Source organism: Porites lutea, chromosome 4 (genome assembly GCF_958299795.1).
Source record: "Porites lutea chromosome 4, jaPorLute2.1, whole genome shotgun sequence".
NCBI lineage: Eukaryota > Metazoa > Cnidaria > Anthozoa > Scleractinia > Poritidae > Porites > Porites lutea.
The window spans coordinates 8293281-8320327 of NC_133204.1; the positions used below are offsets into that span (position 1 = coordinate 8293281).

Below are 27047 nucleotides of genomic sequence, written 5' to 3' on the forward strand. Positions count from 1 at the left end.
CAATAAAAATAGATCGTGTTACTGCTATTGCAAAAGTTGCCACTTTTTTAACTATAGCTACAGATTTTATTCTCTTTGGACGCATATTATCTGGCTTGATCTTCATATCCAATTTTACTCCCTCTTTGTCTTCATGATGTTCTTATATTTCGAAGCCTAGAGAGGGAATCTCCCTTTGTGACATTCAATCTAGTTTTGGTGGTGCCATATTTCACGAACCTTTTTAGGTTAAAAATAATAATGAAGGATCTATAGATACTGTATCTAGTTTCTGACAGACATGACGTATTAGCTGGCATCGTGCTTTATACGGTGGCCCAAAATTGTCACGGCAATTTCAATTTGTTCAAGGCAATTTCAATTATACTCACGGCAATTTCAATTATACTCACGGCAATTTCAATTTGTTCACGGCAATTTCAATTTGCTCACGGCAATTTCAATTTACTCACGGCAATTTCAACTTGTTCCGACAATTTCAGTTTGCTCACGGCAATTTCAATTTACTCACGGCAATTTCAACTTGTTCACGGCAATTTCAATTTGCTCTCGGCAATTTCAATTTACTCATGGCAATTTCAATTTTTTAACGGCAAATAACGCTCACAGCATTTTTCGCTTCGCTCACCACGTCAAAACGCAAAATCAAAAGTCGATATTTAAAGTTGATCTTCAAAGTGAAAAGTGAAAATCAAAAATCGAAAATCGATTCACGAACACTTATGCCAGTAGACAGTGAGTAGATAACAGAAGAGTTTACTGGTCCCAGAAAATTATAAGCTTTATCAAACACTCACCTGGTGGCCTGTTAATATTTACTGCACAGCATCTCAAAATGGTTCAATCCCTCACATTAATCCAAGCATTGAAGCTACTTCTAAGTCTTGTTTACTGATGTTATTGGTAGCAGTGCTCCTATTTTTGCTAAGAAAAAGCAAAAATGGTGGAGCCATACGAAAAAACATGCTATTTATGGACCCGGTCTGAGATTTGTTTTTTGTTTTATATGAGAACGGTACGGTCTCAGACCGGCACGAAAGTAACTCATGTCGGGTCAGCGACCGAGATGAAGTCAGACCGGTCTGAGTTTATTTTTAGGTCGGTAAACGCATGAAAAGAAATGTATGGCGATCGATACGAACTCATACCAGTCTGAGTTTAATGTTCTCGTCTCATGTAAATACCCCCCAGTTCTGCTAGTTCGTAACCTAGTTCGACCTTTGATTGTGATTTTCACTTTTCTCTTTGAAGATCGACTTTAACTATCCACTTTTGATTTTGCGTTTTGACTTTTGGTGCGTGGCCACTCTCGGCCGCCGTAGCTGACAGGTGGTGAGAGAAGGGAAAAATGGCGTGAGCGTTGCCTTGAAAAAATTAAAATTGCCTTGAGTAAAATTGTGAAATTGCCGTGAGTATATTGAAATCGCTGTGTGTAAAATTGAAATTGCCGTAATTAAAATTGCCGTGAGCAAATTGAAATTGCCATGGGTAAATTGAAATTGCCGTGAGCAAATTGAAATTGCCGTGGGTAAATTGAAATTGCCGTGAGCAAATTGAAATTGCCATGAACAAATTGAAATTGCTGTGAGCAAATTGAAATTGCCGTGAGTAAAATTGAAATTGCCGTGAGCTAATTGAAATTGCCGTGAACAAATTGAAATTGCTGTGAGTAAAACTGAAATTGCCATGACACTTTTGGGCCACTACTTCCTCTCAACGGAAGACAGGTTTTGTATTTTTCCAAGGTAATTTTTCCCTCCCTATTTACATCTCAAGTATAGACGAAGGATGTAATATTGACAACATTTATGATTTAATTTCTGATGGAAATTTCCTTTAATTATACCCACACGATATTTTAAACACTGGATCATGTAGGTGTAATAGAACGGTCACATTATTGTTACAATATTACTATATATAGTAATATGCTGGTAATTAATGTGAAACAAAGTTACTGTGATAACAAAAGCATTTACTTTAATTGGACGTTTTTCTTTAAATAGCTTTTTTTAAAAAAATAAATGACACACATTATTATTCATTCAAAATACTTGTATGTTTCTGATTGGCTCAAATTCCCCGGCTATAATTTTTCATAGCCAGCCAGTACTTACTTTGGAAGATGTGGGTAATATTATGCCATCAATTCAATAAGTTATTGCCCAACATAAAATTGAAACGTTGTTTCCAATTAGTGGTACAGAAAACCTAACTGTTTTGGCTTCAGTGAATTCAACAAAACAGCATAAAGATTCATGGCTATCTGAAGACGTTATGGTGAATGACCTACTAAAACTGTCAGGGAAAAATATGTGTTTCATCTAAGACTGTGCTGAGAAACAGGCGAATGTTTGGAAGAAAGTTTACGACTGAGTCAAGGATGTTAAAAACTTCGAAATATTTTGAATGAATAATACAGCAATATTATTGAATTCAGCTATTATTGATTATTACATTCGCATTCCTTTCCATTTATAAATATCCTAAGCTTGGGGTTGGTGGGCGTGGGTACTTGTGTATAATAGTGACAGGGAGGTGAAAGGATGAGGCCATTAATACCAAAAAAGCCCTATTAGGCTGAAACCAGGTCCAAAAGGTCCAACAGCTCAGAGTTTCCATGCCAAAGAAATATCCTTTTGTTTGCTGCATGAAAAATCAAATAAAAATAAAAATATAAACATGGTCTATAAAAATGAGAAAATGGGTTGTGCTTTTTGTCAAACACCATAAAGTCTGTTGACCCCAAAAAAGTGTGGCTGCAAATAAATTTCTTGCCACCCCCAAAAATCCTTGTATCACAAATTTCAAACAATAATTCTTTGAAATTTGAGATACAAGGAGAGGTGTCAGGCGCAATAATATTATTGGGCCTGACACCTCTCTATTGCTATTATACCTGAGTATAAACTTCATCTGGATCCTGAGTCTACAGAATAAAATTAAATTGGATGTTTATTTTAAGCCTTATTTCAACAAAAATAAATTCTAAGGAAAAATTAAAATCAATTCATGTAAAAACATGGTGAATGAATAAAACTGTTTACCATCTAATTTCCACTTAGTACTTTTTACGTGACTTTTTTTGACAAACAATAGCCAAGAAGACCAATGTTATGTGTACATTGTGCATGTCCATGGTCCATATTTTCAGTTTTTATTATTTAGATGGCGTTTTTTTGGGTAATGTGACAGTTGGTTTGCCATTTCATGGTTTTGTTTTCTTGGTTCACTGTTGGTAACTAACCGGCCTTTAAGTCCAAAGATGATAAACATCAATTTCCTTCTGACATTTTCAATCTACAGAATCAAGAGTAAAGGTTATGAGAATTAATAAAATGATCACCAAAAGAAAAATGCTTTGATCTTTTATCTATTAAATTCTCCCAACTAATTCTGTAAGGAAATGTATACAGATCAGTCAGAAGATTTTATACAACTAACGCACTATTTTAGACCAAACATCTTCAAACAACTAAAGTGGAACTCCGCCTTATGGCCACCTTGGTAATACGGCCCAGCAAAACAGCCATACATAGGTGACCATACTTATAGGGTTCGATCCACTGTATTGATTTAACAGCAGCTCAAACAAATACCTGTATCTATGTTCACTGTAGCAAAGGATAGTGGAGTTTTCCCCTCTGTATGGCTTGGCATAAAGGACGTTAAGGTCATCTTGTTGTCAGATAGCTGGTTTCAGGCAAAGAATATTGTTTAAAAAACTCTTCAAGTGATAAAATGTAATTGTCTCTTGTAGAAAAAAGGCCATTGCTACTATCAAGGAACAGTTCAAGGATGTCAGCATTCAGTTGTTGCAATTAGTACATGTCAAGGAATTGAGTAAGTGGTTTTAGTTACAATTTTTTTTTTCATTTGCCAGTGAAAACATAATCCTACTAGTCATCTCCAATCACTAAGAATTGCCCTGGTTGTTAAAGTTTCAAAACATAATAATATCTGGAACATTTCAATGCAGTTGACTCCCGATAACTTGAACCTTCAAGGAAGTCAAAAAAAGTTCGAGTTATCGAGAGCTTGTAGCAAATAACTAGAAATAACACAAAAAAATGGTTTTCAAAATAATCCCATTTAATTGTGGTGATGACTGGTAAGGCAGTTAACCTTGACCATAAAAATTAATATTAGCTTGATTAACATAAAGGGACCCATGACACTGTATTTTGAACTGGACTGACAAAAAAGTAAAGACAAAGAATATATGGTTTCTTTGAAGCAAATTCAATGTTTCAGACTGCAATACACTTTTTTTGAAACTTAATTTTGCCCCATGCTCAAAACATGGTTCAAGTTATCGAGGGTAAAATTATATAGAAATGATCTGAAGGGTAACAAAAATTACTTCAAATAAGTGGGAAGTTCAAGTTATTGACATACTGAGGGTAAAATTACAGGAAATCTATGCAGGAAATTCAGAGGAAATTGACTGTCGTTGAGTGTATTTTTTTTATGAAAAAGGTAATATTAAATCCATGTAGCCAGCCTAAGGACTTGCGTGTAGGCTACATTTCGTCTTAAACCTAAGGGTCAGACCAAACATCAACCTTTTCATGTACCAAAAGTAACACCTATTTAGGTATACCCAACAGTACTAGTTTGACGGTTGATTCAGAGGTTGAACTTAATAAGTGGGACTCAACTCATATTTTTCATGATGTACTGTTCTGGTCTACAATGTTTACCAGTGAAAATAAATTATAATAATTTATGCATTAGGTTTGGTACATGAGAAGATCAGCGTTTGAAATGCCAAGTCTTTCCACAGTCAAAATTCCCATGTGGGCCCGGCAATCTTAATTCATGGGACTTGACCCAAATTAGATATGTGGGACTTAAATGGTTCAAACGTCAATTTCTTCTTGTACTTAGTTGAGGGATTAGGCTCTTTATTTCAAAAGTTCAATTTTTAACTGGGCATAAGGGTCGATTTTGAACTGTACTTTACTGTTTCGCATTTCAGTGGGATGATTTATGATGGTAATGAGACGTATTATGTCCATCCACTTCCCAACAACACAGATAAGGTAAATGTCACACAATTCAACCATGAATATCACGTCAATTTCATTGATCTTTGGTTCAGTTTTTGTTTTCCCTTTTAAAGTTTATGCTCATTAACGAAAGGCATCTATATGGGAAAAACACAGCACTGGACTCTTCTTGGGGGAGGGGTACTCCTAGCCTGTGAGCAAGATCTCAGGGGCACTCTGTCAGTGGGCCGAAAAAGAGGGAGAGCTTGCAGTCAGGTTTCAAGGATTCCTGACATGTGCAAGCTCTCTTCCCTTTTTGCCCTGACCAGAGAGCCTGCTTGCAGGCTAGGATACTCCCTGTGATTGCCTTATGGGGAGCTTTTCAGGTTTCAGAAATATGAAACGGTAGGAACTTCATGACTCTGTGAAAGGGTAGAGAAATCTGCCACTTGAATATTTAAAGGCCTTAATTTTAAATATTTCCAACAGACACACCCTATAGCTGTATAATTTTAATTTATTAAATGCTACATATTATGATTATTGAAAAAAGACTTACTGTTAGTAGATATGAGAAAGGGGCACCAATTTTTCAATGGAAGGTATATTAAAGGGATACCTTTTCTCATCAGAAGTGGTATATGAAAGGGTAAGGGGTTGGACCTTGGGGTAGAACTTCCGCCTGGCTGGACTGTCGGTTGAAAGCGAGATACCATCTAATTGTGATGAGTAAATCATAGGAGAACAAAATTGAACAAGAAATGCCATTTAACAATCCATTGTTCTTCACACACATTTCTCCTTTTCATGCCTCAACATTTCTCTGTTCATTTGTCAGATATTGGCTCTGTCTTCGTCAGCACTTCCTTCCTGTACTTCAGTTTATTCATTATGGTATAACTGTTAAGTCTTCTAACTAGTATAATCACTTTTCCATACATCTATAGTTCATTTGTAGCCTGTTCGCAGACCTTTTATTTCCTCTTTAGAGATCATTGAGCATTTGTATAAAAATAATGTGTAGGGGATTTATTGACCATTACTGTAAGGCTGGGGTGTGGTTGCTCACACTTTGTGCTCACATATTTCTTGGGAAAAAAATGTGTGTGGACCTTTATTTCAGTTCCAATAACTTTTAGAGTCCTCAAGTGAAGTAGGATAATGGCGTAAATTATTTCATGTTTATTGAATTTTGGTGACTCTTATCCACAGCATGTTATGTACAGAGCAAGGGATATGATGCAGGAAAAGAAGAGATGTGGTGCGTCAAATTTGTTTTTATTATTAATAATAATAATATTATTATCATATTAGTATTATTATTTTTTTAAACAGTCACAAACTTGGACAAAAATGTTAAGAAAAATGGATGTTGCCATGTTTAGTTTCAAGATAAAGCTCTTGAAAGTACTTGGCAACTACAAATACTCCCCTTTCCCCCAAAAAAACAATGTTGAAGTCTAGCTGGATCATTTCTGACCCCGCCTGAACAACACTGACCAGCCTGGGGTGAGGGGAGGGGCCATAGTGGTACCAAATCTGCGGAATAGCTGTTCTGTGGTTGAGAAAGTGAAAAATTTTAAACACTTTTTGACCAGGGTTGTAGATTTCTTGGTTTTCATTTGGTCAGAACCAACTTTTGAAAGTATTGTACATATTGTTACCTATTTCTTTTCAGTCTTGTGTATTGAACATTATATTATTTGCTACAGGAGTTGAAAGTGCTAGTTCTGAAACTTTTGTGGATCAGCTTACTGCTCATGGAAAGCATAGGGTGAGTGCAATGCCAGATAAAGGGCTAAGAGCCTCTCTGTTTTATAACAATACTTTTGCATACTGTTTTCATTTTTTCTGCAAAAAGAAAAATGTGGCTAAGAAACTCGTGAGGTCAACTTATAGCAAGTCTATTTAAGAATCTGTTAGGCTAAAATTTATTTGCCAGTTACATGTATGCCCCATTTATACAAGAACCTGTTCAGCCTAAAATTTGAAACAGGTTCTAATTCTCTAAAATCTATAAACAAAATTATGTACACTTAGGATCAGCTCAATTCAGGATCCCTTTTGGAGACGTATGTGCCTTATCTCTCCAACACAGTGTATTTCTATGCAGATTTTATATAAGGAATAAGCTGAATACCACTTAATACTCTAACCTACAATGTATTTTTTTCCGTCAGAAAATAAGAACCTATTTAGAAACCTTAATAGCCGAAATCTGTGCTAATTGCCATTATATGATCAGAAACTGTTTAGGCTAACTTGGCAAAATGCAGGTTCTAACTCTGGGGTTTATACTGTTGTACAATCAGTCACTAGCGTAGTAACTAATGTTTTTGTACAATAAAAGGATCAATCAGAATATAGGTTGCGTTTCTTTCTTTTAGACTCGTAGAAGCGTGCAAAGTGAAACAAAGTTTGTGGAGTTGGTCATAGTCAATGATAACAGCCAGGTGAGTCATGTGGCAGGGAGCAAACTGCGATATTTTATGTGCTTATTACTCAAAGACCAAGGGCTCGTTTCTCCAAAGACCCGGAAACTTTTCGGGCCCGAAGGCAAATTAAACTTTAAAACTCAAAACCTGTTGAATAGTTGCACAGTTCCTGGCCCACAAACCAGTCAATTTTACTTCGGAACTGATAGTTCCATTGTATTATTTTCAAAATTATTAAAACTTTGATCTTGAATGCAAACATAAAAAACACAAAATAGCTTTCTGGGCCCGAAAAGGTATCGGGACTTTCGAGAAACCGGCCCCAGATCTGTTGATTTTTCAACTTATCCCGATAAAATATTATTTGCGAAGTTTGAAAAACTCTATCTAGTATATTCAGAGCCAGTCCATTTATCTGTAGTTTACAAGATTTCAGCAATTGATACTGAACCTACAAGGAGCGACTTCCTTCGGACAGCCCGATAATCAAAGACATTATATATACATGTATATATTTTGACATTGTCGATTGCTTCTTTACCCTGGCTACCAGAGGTTTTTTCTCGCGTGTGTCGACTTCCTTTGGTGTAGGCCGCATGTCGACAGGATTCCGGTCAAAGGCCGAAGCCACTATAGCCTGCGAAGCGCAGACGCATTTCCGGTCGTCGCTTCTCTCCCTCCGAGAGAAGCGACGACCGGAAATGTGTCTGCGCTTCGCAGGCTAAAGCCACTAGAGACGAAATAACCTGAGATCAGGCGTTATTTTTTTTATTTTTTGCTTCTTTGCTTCTTTGGCTCGAGGGGAAAAAAATAACGCCTGATACATTTATTTAACAAGCCGTCAACCGCCCCCTAATTTACATAATCTAACGTCTGCTTGACCTGTCATGTTATTAGCCAATAAGCGTTTACCATAAGGGAATCAAATTTGGCGCGAATAATGTCTCTTTTGAAATCAATTTTAGCTAGGGAACAGAAAATTTTTTTAAAATTATGTCCATGTTCAGATGGCGCTTCCTAAAAAAAAAAATTTAAATGTGTTGTTTTTGTGATGAAATACTGCTAGCTGGAGCTGCCGTACCTTTTTAACAGCTACAAATAATAAAGACTTTACTGGTTAAAGCTCGTTGACTTCGTACTGTACCGAAAGCAGTGGGAAAAAAAATTAGGCTAAAGCACCTGAAAGGTGTTGTGAAAACGAAGATCGCTCAGAATAATTCGCAGGTTTGTGAAGGACGAATTACAGTCAAACCAGGTCAAGATTCCATTCATGAATTATTTGAAAAGTGAACCCGTTTGTCGCTTCTGTAACTTGTAGCCGGTATCAAATTGCATTCAAATGATCGGTGAATTTTAAGTATACGATGAGATGGAAAATATTTCAATGGATGAAATTTCTATTTAGGCATCCTTCAAATTCAAGAAAACTCAGTCGGCAGAAATTTCATAACGAACTCGCGTGCGTATTCACTGCTCATTACGCAAGCAAAAATGCAGACTGAAATCAACAACAACTAACGGATGGCGGCATTTTGGCCAATCGGAACGGCGCAAATCATCCGTATTGTTTCCCATCCAATCAGAAAAAAGTCCAGATTCTGGCTTTTTTACATGTGATCCGACAAACAAATGTATCATGCCCTCTTCCCGTGAGAGACATAAAGGGATAATAGGGAGAGGGCATGATCTCAGGCTAGAGACGAAACCGCGCTTGTGACTTGAGCGATACTGGAAACCGTACTGTTATGAAAAATTGTATTGCGTGACTAGCGTGACTTTCTAGAAGCTTCGCGAGAGTTCGTAGTTTGTTTATTTTAGGATCTTGCGTAAGCGTTCCTAAAGCGGTATATTTTGTAATCTTTCTATAATTAGACTATTTGGAAAGTTCTAGAATCTTATTGTAAACATATATAAGTAGGCGAGCCCGAGTTAAGGTTTAACTAGTTTTCACAAGTGAGGAGAGTTCGACGTTAGTCGTGTTTAGTCAAGTGTGACGAAAGCAGTGTTTATTCAAGTTGGCGGAGGCCGTGTAAGTTTATCAAGTTAATTGAAGTTGGCGGAGGCCGTGTAAGTTTAACGAGTTACGTGCTGTTGTGGAGTTTTACTTCGCGGAAACTACGTTCATTTTGGAATAAATGTTCTTGTTGCTGTTCCGACAACCCTGGGTTCAGTTTAGTTTGCAAGCTACCCGTCCTCTAATAGATTACCCGCGTAACACGTACATAAAAGGTTTCTGGCACCCAGGGCGTTGCTTCTTACATTCAGTGATGTTTCTACGTTAGGCAGATCCCTACAGTTACAGTTTTACTTAGTTTGCCCCGTCAACCCTGCAGAAAACGTGATATGACTGACACAATCAGACTAAATAAATGTGGTTGTTCTCGTTACATAGTATAATTTTCTGTTTCATTAGTATGTGCATTTGAGTAAGAACAAGACTTCAGTGGAACATCGGTCAAGGAGTATAGCCAATATTGTGGACTCTGTAAGTATGATAGTGAGTGTAGTCTTTAGGGAGCTTAAGAAACGACGACGGAGACGGAAACGAGAACGGCAAAAAGGCAGTAGGTTTAGATTAGCAAAACAGCATCTCTGCACGTGCATCATGCTTTTTTGTACATTGCTTAGCCGTTGTTGTACGACTACAAAAGCGTGAAAAGGCCTAAGTCTGCTTTGGAAAATGAAAATCCAGATTGCAGTGTTTTTGTGAGAAGAGACCCGCCACCTTCTGGCCGGATCCATTTCTTTCGTTAAAACGGTGCGGTCTAAAGAATCAGCAAACCGAAAGGCGATTGGGTAGGCATCGTGGATCGTGGATGTGCGGATGTACGCTTTAATACTTCTCAGTGGGAGAGACGCCGGCGTACGAGGAAAAGTCAAAAGTAAAGCGTTGTTTGGTCAGGCATCAACCAAAACGGTAACCGGTCAAGTCATCTCGAAAGTCATCTTACCCGAAGTTATGTCGCCCGAAATTTTGAGTCAAAGTGGCTGTGTCACGGCAGTCCAGTTCATTTTGTTTAATTTTGCCAATTACTCGCCCTCAATCGCTATGGAACTTAAAGTAAGCAAAGAAACTGCGAGTAAAGGACGAAAGCAGAGACCCGAGACAAGCAAATATGTCTCCTGAGCATTATATTTGAAGTTGCAAGCAGCAGGGATCAACTTTGAAAAACTGTTAGGCTGAACAGTTTTCAAAAACCCAAATTTCAATCCGTTTCAATCTTCTTCAGTTTTGCCCATCCGTGGCATCTTTTGTTTCTGTTATGTTATTTTAACCTTTCTCTAAAGTTTTCAGCGGTTATTTTTATGTTTCTCCTAATTTAACGGGCATTTTGTAATTTCCTAATTTGGATCAGTGAATTTCGTGACACCTTATCTCTGGTTTCGAGCGACATAACTTCATACAAGATGACTGTTGGACGACTTGACCGTAAACATATTTTCAAAACGTGTTTATGTTATTCCCTTTCAGCTTTTTCGTCCTCTTAATATTCGCATTGTTTTGACGATGGTTAAGGTTTGGACCGATGGTGATCAAATTGTTGTTGATGAGAACTCGGACAAGTGTTTGGACAATTTCATGGTTTACAGGAACGACGTCCTTTATAAGAAATTCAAGCATGACAATGCAATGCTTCTGGTGTAAGTAGTGAAAAATATGACTGTATTTACCGAATTAGAAAAATCCAACTAGTGGTCTATTATCAATGCTGCGTTCTGGTTGGTTGAGCTACTACTAGGCTATATGTTATAGCCCACCACTAGCGAAAAGCGCCGGATTTTTGGCGGCAAAAAAAGATTAAAGTCTTGCTTTAAGTTGTTTTGTCTCGATATTTTTGACAAACTTGTTGGATTTTTATAAAACAATTATTCCTCTGAGTCAATATTCGGCCTCATGGGCTATTGACTCAGAGCCCATTCGGGCTCGAGGAATAATTGTTAAATAGCACATGGTCGATATAAGTACACAAGAAAAGTCAATTGCAGAGATAGTAACTCCTTGATTAACCGCCATGGCTCAAATACACTGCAGTTTTTGTGGTGGTGTTGCAAATAATACCGCCGCATTTTGCCTAAAGTCGGGACGTCTCTTTAGCGCCCCGTTGTACTGTACAGTGTAATAAGCTTTAGGTATAAGGGCAAGATACGTGGTTGTCAGAGGCATTGAGTGAAAACCGTTGATTAATCAAAGAACGGACCCGAATAAACTTTAGGCCCTAAACGCCTGGAATGCTTAACTGAGCAAGTAGGGTACAACAGCAGAACTGTAGACCTGTTTAAGTGCTCCCTAGTTTAGGGAGCATGCGCACCAAAGAGAGCAGCTGCTGCATAGTTGTTTGTATTGACCACCCTCGTGGCGGGCTTATTGCTTGGTTGAAAATCAAGTACGGAACCATAGCTTTGTTCAACGTCTGTTTATTTATAGTTTGATTTTTTTGTTGCTCTTTTCTTTCAGACATCGTTCTTTTACAGGTATAACAGTTGGTAAAGCTTCAGTGTCGGCTATGTGTGGGAGAAGGTCGGGCGGGATTGTTAAGGTACACGTATAGTGCGTATAAAGTGGTCACAAACGCTCGCTTGGAGAATCCTCAAAGAGTTGAAATTTACTCATCTCTGCACCAGTCTCCTACGCAGCCGTACTCTTTGTCGCCACTCAACGCTCCTCCCCTCCCCTCAGGGGCTCGTTGCTTGACGACACTAAGGACCTCGGTGTTGGAGGGTAGAGATCTTAAGATCCGACGGCAACGATAGCGTAAAAACTGCACGACCACGACGTAAAAATGCCTAATTTCACGTATTATTGAGGATGTAAGCAAGCGGCGATTAAATTTTTTTTCTCTCTCTGAACCTGAATATTTTCCTTAGAATTCAACTCTAGGAAAGTTTGTCTACGTTTGACAATGGCGCTGAAGATTGAAAGAAGGCCAATTCACTTTTTAAGTGACGTTTTTGCCGCCGTCCCGGTCCTCGGATCTTAAGGTCCCTACAACCTCTACATGGCACCGTTCCTTAAATATTTGCAATGTATTAGCTGATCAACGTGAGTTAAAAAAAAAGAACGTTAAAAAGGCTTTGGGTTAAATGAGCAAAGGAGGAGCTCTGCCCGTGCATCAGACTTTGCGCATGTGGTAAATTTCTTTACCTGTACGACTACGACCAATTTCACGTTTTATTGAGGATGGTAAACACTCGACGACAAAGTTTTCTTTCTCTCTTTACAATCTGGATACGGTTCCTTAGGAGAGCTGAGGTCGTCTTGATTTGCCAAATTTAGCGAGATGTGACAACTACATTAAGGGTTGAAAGAGCGCAAATACCATTTTCGCTGTGGTATCCTTTAGTTCCTAATTATGCGTTGAATGCATGCGCGGTATTGTAATTTCTTTTGTTCTTTCCATTTAACCTTGTTCTTCTTTAAAACAGGACTATGCTGTAAGTGCCGCAGCTACGGCCGCCGTTTTGGCTCATGAAATGGGTCATAACTTTGGCATGTATCATGATGATGACTGTAAGTCTGCTAATGATATTTATCGAGAAGTTTATTCGAGCGGTTGTAGCTGTTTTAATGTATTTTTAAACCCGAATTGTAGAATAGTAATTACTCTACCCATTCACAATACGCTTATGATTCAAATGGACCAAACTTTACCTTTCAAGCTTCACTCACCTGTCCTCATCTCATCCCAAAAAGCATCTTTCACTACCTCCTCTTCAGGCCCTTCGCATTTTGGTGGCGAGCAAATTTACATCGAGAGAGAGGCGCCTGGGAACGAGGCAGCCTCTTTCATGCTGTAATATAATAACTTATAGGAAGGCCGTACTGCCATATGTGAATTTATATTGGTACAAACACTGCTATTGGATTTTCTTTCAAGTAGCACTAAATCTGCGAAATAACAAATTTTTCCCTTTGAACGTGGAATATTAGCCAATGGTTTAAAAGTAAAACTCCTCTATATTTCAGCTCCAAATTGTAAGTGCGACGCAGCTGATAATCAGGGATGTATCATGTCTGCAGTTGCTAGGCAAGTCTTTTACTTACTACTAGTTATGAACTCTAGGTCTTTAAAAATAACTGTGGTTTCTCTGTCTTACAAAAATATGTTCTATATTAGATGACAAATGGTTGCCTCAGCTGTGTTAAGCATTGTCATAGGTTCGCCTCTTCTTGACAAATGAAAATATCGTGGCATTCTTTAGATCTTCATCACTTTTTCTGGAAAGAGGAAAAGTGTGAACGGTTTCTTTCACTACTCTCCCCTCCTCCTCTACAAAGTAAAGCACTTTTTTAAGCGTCGGATTCACCGTTCCCATGTGGTAGCTGTTGGCTGCGAACTGAAAAACGGTTCTTGACATGCGTATAGAGCGGGGATCAGCTTTTTATCCAATCGGTGTCCGTAATAGGGAGGTGTTCACCTTGTAGAGGTGTCCTTTAAGTGGCTACATAGGTAGCGCGCGATTTGTCCTTTGTTGAAATAATAATTTATTTGTTGAAGGTCCACACCGTCCAAAGAATGGTCAACATGTAGCCGTGACTGGTACCAAGAATACCTCGACAGAGGATTGGATGCGTGTTTATTCAACACACCAACTAGAGTAAGCTCAAGGATATTTGAATTTTTTCTTGTTGACTGTCCACCTTCAGTTTTACCGCCTCTTGTTATACTCATTTTTTGGTTGTCGTTCTCAGATGTTTGGTGACGCTGTTTGTGGCAATGGCTTCAAAGAGGAAGGTGAAGAGTGTGACTGCGGTACAGTTGAGGTACAGTGAATCTGTATAGTATGTAAAGGGCTTATTTCAAATTATCAAAACTAGGCTCCGAGGTAAGGACCATAAAGAAAGGCGCTGTGGGAGCGTATATTTGGGCATCGATGTACTAGGCGCCTGTGAAGTTTTTTTTGTGTGTATTAGGGATGTGTGAGTATCACAGCAGCATTGTAGGGGTTGGTTGAGATGTGTGAAGTAGAAGGCGTGGAGTTATATTGGACGTAAATTGGTAAGATAAATAAAAATCAAAGAAGTGAATAATTAATCCCTGAATCTCAATGCAATTTCGTTTTTTTATCCCCCCCTACCGTCGAGGTCATGTGCGTATTTTAATAATTAGAAACTGGCCTATTAGATACTGTAGCCTATATAGACCTGATTCGATGAAATTGCATAGTCGTGACATCTCATTTACTAGCCTCTTACAATTATGAGCCTCGGCCTCATTAGATACCGCGTCCCGCACTCACGTGCAACCTCGACACTGATGTTATATTGGGTAACGAAGATACAACATGCATTGTTTATTTGCAAGTCAATAGTGTCACCCTCCCATACCCTTAATAACATGTTAATGTCATAATTGTTTAGGAGTGTGAAACGTATAGCGAAGGCTGCTGTAATGCTACGACCTGTAAACTTCTTCCTGGTTCTGAATGTGACACCGGCCCCTGTTGTGGCAATTGTAAGGTAAGACTTTGCTTCTAGACTTACGTCAATGAACCGCGGTCATAAACAATAAGAGTAGCCATAAGATCCAAACGCTACAATCTGAAGCATAAATTTAGTTTTGCTCCTTTTCGCTGATTGCAGATTAAGGCAAAGGGTACTGTATGCCGAGAAAAAGTGAACGAATGCGACTTGCCCGAACAATGCGACGGAATATCAGAATTGGTAAGCAAGTTTGTCTATTCTAAATACTTCTTAGATTCTCAAACTTCTCAAATTATTCTCTTAAGAAGAAAGCCCAAGCGATTTTTGGCTTGGTGGCCTATTACTGAATGATATCACTGGCCTTGGTCCTTAAGTAGAGATACGATCAGGCCATACCAGTGAGAGCTCCACTCCAATACAGTCGACTCCCGATAACTCGAACCGTCGCTAACTTGAACCTCGCGCTAACTCAACCAAAATCGATTTCCCCTGGATTTCCCTCATACATTTACTGTAATTTTTACCCTCGGTAACTTGAACCCCCAATAACTCGAACCTCCCGCTAACTCGAACTAATTTTTGTTTCCCTTCAGATCATTTCTATACAATTGTGCCCTTGACAACTCGAACTATGTTTTTAGCGGGTGACAAGTGAAGAAAAAAAGTGAGCTGCATTCCAAAACATATTTCAAAGCGATCGTATATTCTTTGTCTTTACTTGTTTTGTCAGGCCAATTCAGATACAATGTTTAACCAGTTTTATTTGCTTCAAACTCCCGAAAACTCGAACTTTTTTCGATTTCTCTTGAAGGCTCGAGCTATCTGGAGTCGACCGTACATGTAGCCGGCAAAAAGCACGGGAAAATTCCTGCGTGCGCGCCACATTTTTGACGAGGTGGCTTTCCTCAAATTTTAGTGTTATCCAATCAAAGCCGAAGCAATTGCACTATTAACTGTAGCAGGAGCGTAGCGCCCATGTACGCATATACGCCCGTGCGTACAGTTGAAATCTGGAAAAACAATTTTTATGTATATTTATACTGATTTCCTGAAAGTATTTTTATCATTAAACAAGGTGGACTAGAAAAATGTTTCGCATTAGATTGCTGTCTTTTGCCCGTCTGAAGGGTGATCGTCTCGCCTTTAGCCAGCGAATACAGCCGTCTTTCGTCGCTCCTCATCGCAAGGGATGTTTGGAAGGAGAGACGAAGAGAGACGACTGTCATGCAGGTTACTGATCTCGCCCTTTGCTTGTAATTTCCTTGATGGCGTCACTGTGTGACCATTTTCAGTTAACACTGTACCTTACGACAACACTAGAGATGGGTAAAATATATTCAAACCATATGCATTTTCGTAATGTCCTGTGGATAACGCTTGCCTGGGAATGGTATTTCCGGGCCCCTAAATTTAAAACTTAATTCTAGGGAAGCATGCTCCTAGACGCCCCCACTTTGGAGCGCCTTCGGCCTTCTAACTTTTTCCCTTTGCGTACCCCTTCAAAATCTCACGCTATGCCCCTGTGTAGATCTCACAAAGCGAACCAGGGTCGTGTGGGTTGCAAAAAAACATCTTAAGCTTAAGGGAACTCGTAACTATCATTTCAAACAATATGTTGTTATTACAGAACAACCGTTAAGAGCCCTCTTATCGTAAGAAGGTTTTGTGCAACCTAGCCCAGGCTCACTGGTTAAAACAACTTTCAGTTAGAGTTCACTAACAGACGATGTGTTTATCCATCAGTGCCCAAGCAATAAATATGTTCAGAATGGCAAGCCATGTGGAAACAACAAGGTGAGAATCCTACTTGGTGTTACTGTGAACTCTATTATAAAATAGATTTAGAAGTTTTGATGTGTTTGTTTTTCTTTTGCAGGGATACTGCTACAACAGTGAATGTCCCTCACATGACGAACAATGTCAAGACTTGTGGGGGCCTGGTATGAACGTTTTGTCTCCTAAGCTTTAAAGCCGATTGCACCTTTTTTTGTTCAAAACGTTGACGTTTGTGTCTTAAATCCTGGTGGCGGCACCCCCTTATTTTACCTAAACGGGGATGTGCCGTTCAACAGGGTATGGTTTTCGGGGTTTTTGAGTCTTTAAAAAGGGTATACGATTTCATCAGATCCAGTGATTTTGTTAGAAATAGTTACGTTGAGTCCTGGGACTCATCTTGTGAAAAATCACGAGTCCCAGTGCAGAACTATTGAATCTCAGTTCAAAAAACAACGAGTTCTAAATTGAAAAAGCTTGGGTCTTTATGTAACCAGGCAGCAAACTCTTTATCGCAGTTTAGTGAAATTAAAACATATTCCTTCTATTTAAAAAGCAAAAATGAGGGAACTAAAATATATATGCATCGTTAAACAACAACCACATTAACAGCCACAGAAATCACACGAACAGGATTTTCTACCAAAATATGTTCAGATCGATCGATCTTTGCGTCCTACGGGACGCATCCATTGAATTATTTTGCGTCTTAAGATCCAGGACGCGACGGCTATAAGACGCCACCGGAAGTAAAATATCCAGGCAGGGTACATAGTACGCTTGCCCAAGGCGTCGTATCAGTGGCGCAAAGTCGCGTCGAGAACGTCATTTGGGAAACTTTGGCGTTTTGTACAGAACGTGAGTATAAAGTCCTTTTTTTTGTCCATGAAAGTAATACTTTGTCTCCCTTAAACCTCTCAGGCCCTCAGTAGAGTTACTTAAAATCTTGGTCCTAGATTGCAGTCAATTTGGATTGCAAAGATGCGCCAGTTAAGGCATTTTTCATCGTATATTCACAGGTGAACAGCTAGTTGAAGACTTGAAGTCCTGAATCGAAGCATGGCATCCAAGCCTAAACCTCCCAGGTAAATGTGAGCTTTATTCATGGCTATTTGAGTCGGTTGAACAAATCCTCGTATTTTCAACATGTGTTTTGTTTGGGAAAGGATATAGGAATATTTCGCGGACGCTAAGCGTGATTTCATTCAGTCGAAGCATTGAATGTAAGCTTAAGCTTATACTCCTGTTATTTTATTTTTAGCTCGGTGATGTTTTGGTCAAACGAGCATGACGTGTTCTTGTGCCGAGAAGTGGTAAATTTAAACCCTTTTACGTCCATAAAAGGATCCACTCAAAGAAGCGGGATGTGGGAGAAAATAGCTCAAATTTTGAACGAATGTACCGTACTGAGATTCAGCGTTGATAAGAGATCGGTTCGCGACCACATGGGGATTATCGTCAACAAGCATAAAAGTAAAGTCAGAGCCGAGGAGAAGGCATCCGGTATAGCGCCCGACGAGCCAAGCGAACTGGAAAATCTTTTGGACACTATCATCGCTTTAGAAGAAAGTTCAGAGGCAGAATCACAGGAATTAAGAGCAGAGAAAAATGAAAAATGTGAAAACGACCGAGCAAAGGCAGAAGATGCGAGATTAAAGGCGATGGAAAAGCTGTCGGAGACTAGGAAAAGAACAAGTGAGAGCGAAGAGGAAAAAACCAAACGACAGCGTAGAAGTGGAAGTGAAGCTATGGAATTTTTAGCAGATAGGGCAAGATGAATTACGAACTGAAACAACAAGAGTTTAAAATGTTGCAAGAACAGCAAGCGTTGGAAAGAGAAAAAATGGAAGCAATGGCCAAACAGCAGCTACAAACACAACAGCAACAAACAGAAATGTTTAAAGTAATGCAACAGCAACAACAACAAAGCCAACAACAGCTGCTTAACACTCAAATGATGATGATGCAACAACAACAAGAACAGTCAAGGGCAATGATGGCTCTATTAGAGAAATTAGCCAATAAGTGATCTATGGATTTGTGTCACAGTCAGGTTTTGTAGCATATTTTGCTGCACTGCATATCATTCCCATAAAATAACTACATATGATAACTGTACTTTGCTGGTATGTATCGGTCAAATCCATGCTTAAATATCCCCCTTGCACAAAAGAGCAAAAGAAATAAATTATGGTCACTTAATTAAAATTTTAGGTGGGAATTTGATCACTTGAAACGGACATAGAATGGGGTATTTAAATGGCTTTTGAACCCTGGAAGGGGGAATTTAAACACTCAATAAGCCAAAAGTTCAAATGCCCAGGGAGGATGATTAAGCTTCGATTTGACTGGTACTTTAAAGTAGCATAAGCCAACATCTAAAACTACACTGCATGAAGATTTTGGAGTGGCTTGTGGAGGAAAATATTTTAAAAAATACACTGCTTGATTTGCAGGCCCACGAGATACAGATGAGATCAAACCACCTGTTGCATTTGTATTGATTGTTTGTTTGTTTGTTTTTTTTTTTTGCTGGAAAAGTTGAAACTCGGTTGTCACCAGCAGCAAGGAAAGATGACTGATGTTGTATATGTACACAATTGTTGCCAGTTTTTTAAGTGACAAAGAATGTTTTGTTTTATTACTTGAGGGATTTTACTTCTACCTCTGTTCTCTGTACAAATAAGAGGCCTTCCTTCCAGGCCGTCAGTTGTGTTTTTACATGTCAAACCAATCCACAAAAAGTTAATTAAATATTATTTTAAAGGTACTGATTTGTGTGCACAAAATTATATGAGCAAAAACTATATTTGTTGCTTGGATATCTTAGTTAAACCATATCTATCCCTATCACTGATTATTCTTGGTGAAGAAAACTTACTAAAAAACTTTAACTAACCCTAGCTCAGTAGAAAACAACATGTTCCAGTCCAAGAGTCTGGAACTTACAGGCAGGAAGGTTAATTACATAAGGAAATTTTTACACACATCTCTCTTAAAGAGGCATTTTTGTCACAGGAATTATCTATAAAAAACTTATATTATTCTCATGAAAAGTCCACTGTGACAAAGTCCTGTTAATTAAAATAGTCATTTAATGAAGGTGGATCTAGTCCAAAAAAATCAGCTGTTGTGTTTGAATAGAGACAAGTTAAAGCATTCCTTAAAATAGAACATACTATGTACATTTTTCCTACTTGACTGAGTCCAATCTTCAATTTTTTTTAACATCTAAAATTTTGAAGTAGTTTACAATATCTCCGAATAACCATTCAACTGATGAGCGAACAGCACTCATGGACTCATTAAACATCGCCATATCTCTTGTTAGAATGCCAACTCTGAAAGGTGCCTTCAAGTGAACCCTGAGTGGGTACGCTGGATCCCCATATAAACACATTGCTCTACCAACAGGGTCAAATGCAAAGTTTTGTAAATCATCATACAGTTGGGAGACTGCCAGCATTCTTGCATCGTGCATTCTGGCCTCTACAAGAAGGAAAGAAAACAAAGGTTCCACTCTTAAAACAAATTAAGGATATATATTTCATCATTAATGTTTGCTAAAATCAAGTCATGTAGGCTTTACATTTAACTAGCACGTAGGGTATATGGCGTGGAAACAAGAAATTGAATAGGCTATTATCAATTATTAAAAGAATTTCACCAAAAAAACGGCAAAAGTAAGAGGCAAGTACAATGAAAGAAAAATTCCATTAACATGGCAATGAAGGGAAAAAAGGTTGCTTTGTGAATAGAAAAAAAAATCTGGGGCTTACCTACAGGACCATAAATATTAGCAATCAGTCCATTGGGAAGCGTGAAGGCCTGGAACGTGAGCGCATGTACGCGCTTGTGGCCATTATAAACAACTCGCTGGTTTGACATCGGCCGACTAATGGGCCGCACAGTTCCGTCTATAAAGCCGAAATAGTTATCAAGGGCTCCTCCATTAGAGTGGGCCCCATCTGCATACGTAGCGATTAAAGGTGGGTTTAAAATACCATGTTTCCACCGTGTAACCTTGTGCCCGTGAGTATTATATATCCAGTCTGTCACCTGGTTGCAGATCATACTCAGCTCTGGCACCGATCGCCCAAAGATTGGCATCATGTCGGAATAGCGGCATGGATATGAGAACCGCTTTTGGACGGTTCCATCGCAGATAGTTCCATTAGAGCACTTGAAGATGGGCGGAACTCTTAAGGCTTCAACAAGTAATGCGATATCCCTTTTATCGACGCGAAAATCAGCTTTGCATTCGGCAGAATTTTTGTTTTCGAGAGAAAATTTCTCGTATGCCGAGTGCTGAAATGGAAGATTTTGTGGAGCATACGCCTCGTAAAGCACTGAGAATTCTTCGTCGTCCTTAATTTCTTCCTCCAAGCAAGGTAGCAGTAATTCTTGAGGTTTTTGGAAGGAAGCCATTTCTTGTTTCTTCGTTAAAACCTTCGCACGGATTAATGTACTGATATTGACCCCATCGCGTCGCAAATCTTAACTTAAATTTCCCAAGCTTACAATGCCGTCCTCGTTCCAGGCTTTTGCCCGGTCACCGCGTCCTAAAAGCCGTCGCGTCCTGGATCTTAAAGTCCCTATTATTAGTCAGGGACGCAGGACGCAGAGGTAACAAATTCAATGCAGATCAGTAAAAGTGCTGTGAGGCGGAGCCTGCAGTTTTTTTCCTTATCCGAAAAGTGTAGAATGGTGAACGTTTGCAGATGTCAGGACAAAGGTGGCACATTCTCCTGAGTTATTTTAAGTCACTGAGTGTTACACCTACACTGTTAAGTGTCAAGACACTATTCAGCGCCGGATTCTTATCAGCCTTCTATAGCTCAGAAGTTTGATACCCAACCAGTGTATCTTACCAGTCGGCAAATAAAAGCTTTTTCTTGACTTTTAAGTTGAGGTGTCCGTAATAGAAAAAGCCGTAAAAGAGCTGATATCTCATGTTGCTCTCCTCACGCACTCTTGAATTATTTACTTGTTACTTTTATGCAGGCGCCAAATCCGGTCCAGACGGGTGTTACGAGATGAACGAGAGAGGCATTGCGTGTGGAAACTGCCATCAGCCAGGGAACAATACGTATTTCAAGTGTGCTCCTGAGTAAGTTTATATGTTGCAAAACTACAACAACCACCACCACCACCAACAACAACATTTATTGTGCTCTTGATACCGAAGAAGGAGTGAAGTAATTTAAAGGAAATAATTGAAGAAAAAAGAGAGCACAGCCACTCAGAAAAAGCAAAAGAAGCGCCATTAGCTTTTCGGTCTATCTTGAAAGGACATAAGTACGGCCAAGTCACCATTCTGGTCCGACTCAATGAAAGACGTATTACCCGTCTCCAACAAAACGTGCGCATTGTATTCGCAGGAATATTGATTACTGTCATATATTCCCTGCAACAATGTTCTTTCTTTGGTACGAAAATTTTCACAGGCACTCAAGCGCGGTAGACTTGATTTATCCGCAAAATGATAGCCTTTGTAATAACTATGTCCGAACGTCAAGCCACGTCCTACGATAATCAAGATGTCGTCGGATGTGGGCTCATTTTATTCAGACAGGATCCGAAAAAAGGCTGAAACGTTGCCTTGGATATCAATCCCAGTGGGTACATGGGTGTGTGATTGGCCCCTTTAACAGCTGCTCTTCGGAAAATTAGCCCTCGCCTACTTATGGCACAGGTGGTCTTTCTCAAAATTGCATAAAAGGCATAGTTTTCTTTTGCCTTTAAGTTAATAGTTTACTTTGTCTTATGGAGTTTTTTGTTTTAGGGACAAGCTTTGTGGAATGCTTCACTGTACAAACATAGATGAAATTGAGTTTCCAGTTATTGGCACTGAAAAAAGCAGCTGCCCGTATAACTATGAGCGTACCTTATGCAAGTTAGTATCTTTCTGTCTCTTTTGTTTTCTCGTAGTTACACATTTATCCAAAATGGGACCTGTGCTCTAAAATTCGCCACCGGGCGCTGGTTTTAAACAAATCATTTGCTCTATTTCACTTTTACCAACGGTAAAGATTTCGAGAAGAGAGTGATAAAAGAAGTAGCAAGCAACAGGCTCGTACTCAATCAGAGTAAGACTAAATAAATGCTGTTTGGTACTAGGCAGAAACTAGAACACTGTTCAGACCATAAAATAAAACTTCACGGGAAAGAAATTGACAGAGTATCGAGGTTTTATTACTTAGGGGTTGCACTCGTTGAGAATCTCTCGTGGAACGAGCTCGTAGAATGGATTTGTAATGAAGTGAGCAAGCGTCTCGACCTGCTGTTCCGCATACGACGTTACCTTACCGTAAAAGCTGCTAAATGAGTGTATAATTGTTTAGTATAGCCGATTTTTGATTACGCTGATTCGGTACGGGGTGGGCTGTCAATCGGACGCACTAACAGCTTGCAACGTCTACAAAACAGGGCAGCACACGTAATACGAAGGAGGGCAACGACCGAAGAATCATTCAAAATGTTAGGGTGGGTGGACGAGGAAACACAAAGAAAAGCCCACAAATGTATTTTAGTTTTTAAATGTCTAAATGAATTAGTTCCTCCGTATTTATCGGATTATGTTATTAGAAATCGCACTATTCACACTCAATAGACAAGACAAAGCAACGACATTCATCTACCGAACCCTAAGTTAACGCCAGGATAAAAACACTAAATCTTTTATATTTTCAGGTGCGGTTCTTTTTAATAATTTACCCACATCAATAAAAGAAGCTACGTCGCTTTCCATTTTTAAGAACTTTCTTAGATTTCGTTTTAGCCATTAGTCGTTTGTTATTAATATAATTCTTAGGTAACTTCGATAGCTGTCTTATTTTTCTTAAACAAATTATGATGATGTGTAATTTCCCTTTTAGGCACTTTTTAAGATTCTTTGTTCAAAATTTTAAAGTAGTTTTAAATTTTTAAATTTATTATCATGTAATCATAATTCACGCAGGGCCTCTTTTGATTCCAGCCAATGGCTGATAGGGCTACTCTGCCTAATTAAAGTTGACTTGACTTGGCTATGCGAGACGGTTCTTCAGTTCGGTGTTGCGGGAGCGACGGGAGTATTTGCGCGCCAACTCGTGTCATGACTGCGCCTTCCACGCGAAATCCTTCCTGACAGAGAGTTTGTTCGTCGCTTATTGAAGAAGCTGAACTTTTAAAGAACCTTAAGTAAATTTTTTTTCTGTTCACTTGTAAGATCCAGTGGGTCGGCTTTCTCTCAGGGGGGGTTGTTAGTTTAATCCAAAAAAGGTTAATTTGCCCCTTTGTTTTACTTTTTTATTGGTCTGACTGTATATTACCAGGAGAATAATGGATTATCTCCTCTAAAGTTCGTTTGCTTTGTTTACATTTTATAGAAGTGCTTCTGTAACCCTTGGAAAAGATGTGGCTGATCCTGGAGAGACTTTAGAGGGGACAAAATGCGGAGAGAACAAGGTGAGTTGTCGAACAGTTGAGTGACCAGCAATACCCGTGTAAATTTAAAAATTGTAAAACTGACGGCGTCAGTTTTACAATTTTTAAATTTACATTAAGTACTACGCTGCGCAGGTTTTTCAAGCAATACCGGTGTGCCTTGTAGTTACCTTGAAAAGTCAACTCGGGTTTGACCTAAAATAAAATGAGCACTAACAGAAGCCAACAGGTACTAATTTTTTTTCGGCGTGTACTATTCTTAGCGACAAAGTTCCAGGTGCAGACCATTTTTTCGTGGTAGAACATGACTTTTGACGCTGCCAAACTGTGCTTATGGGAGTTTTCACTGGTTTCGCTGAGGCCATCTGCTGCTTAACAAATCACTGAGGAATTGCACCTTCCTTGTGAGAAGATTATTCATTCTTGCCAAACTTAACTCTCATGAACGTAACTTTCTATTTTCCTCCAGTTATGTATAGGCAGAAAGTGTACAGATATACAAGTGTTTAGCTTAGGCCTTGGGAAGTGTCCAAACAACTGCTCCAATGGAAATGGGGTGAGTAACTCTTGTACTGTGATGTATATCGTTCTTAGAAGAGGCTTGCGTGTTTCTGGAGTAGAAATACTACTCTTCAAGTTTGAGGGGTCACTATCACATGCTAATCATTCAGTTTAGTTAAAGCTACTGGTGGTGCCAAGAGATTTTTTCAATTTAAAGTAGTGTTACGTTTTACAACATTGTCTCTTTTACTGTCCCTAAGACCGCAACTGTAATCTTCAGTACAGCTATTTATGTTCCTGAATATGATTTGATTACATTCGAATTCCGTAGATTTGCAACAATGAAGCCGAATGTTTCTGCCTTAGCTGCTGGCAAGGTCGAGATTGCAGTGAGTGGGTAGAATGCATTAATCCAACTAAAGCTGGAGGTATGTCACTGAGGTGTACAAAAAAAGTGCAAATAGCCTGAGTAGTAGTCTTGGAGGAGGGATATCCACTATATTTCTTACGCACTTGTTACGTAGGCTGAACAGGAAGGGCCATTCGTGACGAATTTCGGCTCTTCTGTATAAAACAGCGTTGAAAATAAGTTAAAAACTGAAAATGGAAACTTAATTACTTCGGCGGAGCGCGAAGTAAAGGATTCGCGACGCTCAGGAATGTATCAAAGTTGCAATTTTTTGACAAGATTGGGCAAGCAAAGTGTGTAGGTTTTCGGCTCTATTCGACTATTTGACGAAGTGGGAGCCGAATTAGTTCGAGATATCTCGAGATCACTTCGATTTCTTTGATTTATTCTTTAACTTTTTCGAGGAAGAAAGAATTACTATTTTGGCCTTCCCGGGGTTTGAACCGACTCACCTGTGTGAACCGTCAGATCAGAGGAGACTCTAAGATGAGGGATTAGCCGATTGCGCTACTGTGATCCAAGGTAGTTTGGATTGTGAAAAATAGTTATGAAATGATGCACTAGTTTCGGGACAAGATTGGGCGTGTAAGTTCGTGACTTTTCGGCTTGTTTCAACTATTTCACGAAATGAGATCGGACTACTTCGTGATATCTTGGGATCACTTCGAGTTTAGTCTTTAATTACTCGAGGAATAAATAGAGGATATTTCGTGGCCGCGCAGAGACACGAAATTTCTCTTCGAGTGTTGAAAAACATTTCACGAGTGAGCCCTCCTTTCGAACTGTTTTATGATGAATTTAAAGTTATAAAATGCTGCACAAAGACATTTTGTCTTTGTTGAGTGTTACGTAGTAAAATTGCTTTCATGCGTTGCGTGACTTTCTCGAACGTTCTCTACGTTTTTGGATTAGCCATGAATAATTAATTAGGGCATGTTTACATTTCAGCATGAGTCAGCAGATTTGCATCAGTTACTGAAATCATAAAATATGTCGAAAAGCTACTACTATTCGCCTGTTTAGTATTTTCTAGAACCTTATGTCAAACGGTATACAAGTTCTAAGCGAGTTCTTTTGACGAACTATGTTTTTTCCCACGAGCTGGACTGCTGTGTTTAGTCAAGTGTGACGAAGGTCGATTTTCAGGTTCTGTGTTTACAAGTTCGCGGAAGCCGTAAGATATCTGAAGTTCAAGTGAGAGTTTTTTATTATTGGTAGGGGCTGTTTAGTTTTACTCAAAGTTCAAGTCAAGTTTGTGTTGGCGGATGCTGTGTTTTAAAGCTCTGTAAAGGCTATGTTCCTTTGGTGTTAAACTTCCTTGTGTTAATCCGACATCCCTGCGTGCTGATAGTCAGTGAATAATTATCCTCCAAAGATTCGAACTCGTGACTTTGAGTTTTAACCAATTCCATGCTCAACGTAATTGACTCCTTACCCATGCCTTACATATCTTTAATCAGTACATGAGACTGCTATGCTGTTTTTGAAGCCTGATGTCACTAAGAAAAATAGAGAATTGTTTTTTAGCAGGATTTATATGGAGTCATCAGAGCATAAGTGGGCTAATATCGCGGAGACAATTTGTCTTGAAATGCTAGTTTTTGGCAAGTAGGCCTCTTGGATGTTGCTCTTTTCAGAAGATCCTGACAAATCCCATAATTTCACACCTTACTCTTACCATATTTGATTTCTTACTATTCCTCCGACGACGCCGAAGTGTACGCTAGCTCCGTAGCGTCTTGTTGTTGAAAGAGTAGGTCGCGTCCTCGAGCCTCGTTCATCGCTCGCGATTGTTCCTTTGCCTCTTTTGAAACTTTGATAGTTGCCTACTATTGAAAGTAGGTCATTAAGAAGTTTTCTCTTCCATTTATTGTTGTTTTCTTCGTTTGTTTGTTTGCTTGCCAAACAAACAAACTAACAAACATGAAGAAACAAACCGTTTTTTTTTTCGCGACAAGTCACATTGACTGGTGAATATTATTAAAACAACCGAGAGAAAAAGCGGTACGAAATTGTCCTTAAATTCTCTTTCGACATCGCTGTCTGATGAAATTATACATAGAATACCTGCTCATTTATACATTTTA

The 27047-nt window shown here is 39.0% G+C and overlaps 3 protein-coding genes across 3 annotated transcripts in view; 2 read left to right on the plus strand and 1 right to left on the minus strand.

The window, feature by feature from the left end:
• Nucleotides 1-27047, plus strand: part of LOC140934121 (disintegrin and metalloproteinase domain-containing protein 12-like) — a 41775-nt gene that overhangs the window by 6698 nt on the left and 8030 nt on the right. Inside the window, exons 5-25 of the mRNA XM_073383803.1 lie at nt 3761-3843; nt 4982-5045; nt 6204-6252; nt 6704-6765; nt 7379-7444; nt 9840-9911; nt 10899-11068; nt 11883-11964; nt 12851-12935; nt 13392-13452; nt 13924-14023; nt 14118-14189; nt 14787-14885; nt 15009-15089; nt 16593-16643; nt 16726-16789; nt 21627-21732; nt 22408-22518; nt 23993-24071; nt 24520-24606; nt 24883-25014. Of these exons, the coding sequence (XP_073239904.1) occupies nt 3761-3843; nt 4982-5045; nt 6204-6252; nt 6704-6765; nt 7379-7444; nt 9840-9911; nt 10899-11068; nt 11883-11964; nt 12851-12935; nt 13392-13452; nt 13924-14023; nt 14118-14189; nt 14787-14885; nt 15009-15089; nt 16593-16643; nt 16726-16789; nt 21627-21732; nt 22408-22518; nt 23993-24071; nt 24520-24606; nt 24883-25014 (1776 nt within the window). The remainder of the gene's footprint in view (nt 1-3760; nt 3844-4981; nt 5046-6203; nt 6253-6703; nt 6766-7378; nt 7445-9839; nt 9912-10898; nt 11069-11882; nt 11965-12850; nt 12936-13391; nt 13453-13923; nt 14024-14117; nt 14190-14786; nt 14886-15008; nt 15090-16592; nt 16644-16725; nt 16790-21626; nt 21733-22407; nt 22519-23992; nt 24072-24519; nt 24607-24882; nt 25015-27047) is intronic.
• On the plus strand, nt 17583-19784 carry LOC140935639 (uncharacterized). The gene is made up of 2 exons (XM_073385211.1): nt 17583-17707; nt 17884-19784. The coding sequence occupies exons 1-2, from the start codon at nt 17682-17684 to the stop codon at nt 18398-18400; spliced, it is 543 nt and encodes a 180-aa protein (XP_073241312.1). The 5' UTR covers nt 17583-17681; the 3' UTR covers nt 18401-19784.
• LOC140935638 (uncharacterized) lies at nt 19684-21078 on the minus strand. Its single transcript, XM_073385210.1, has 2 exons — nt 20402-21078; nt 19684-20111 (listed from the first exon to the last, which is right to left on the minus strand). The coding sequence occupies exons 1-2, from the start codon at nt 21048-21050 to the stop codon at nt 19837-19839; spliced, it is 924 nt and encodes a 307-aa protein (XP_073241311.1). The 5' UTR covers nt 21051-21078; the 3' UTR covers nt 19684-19836.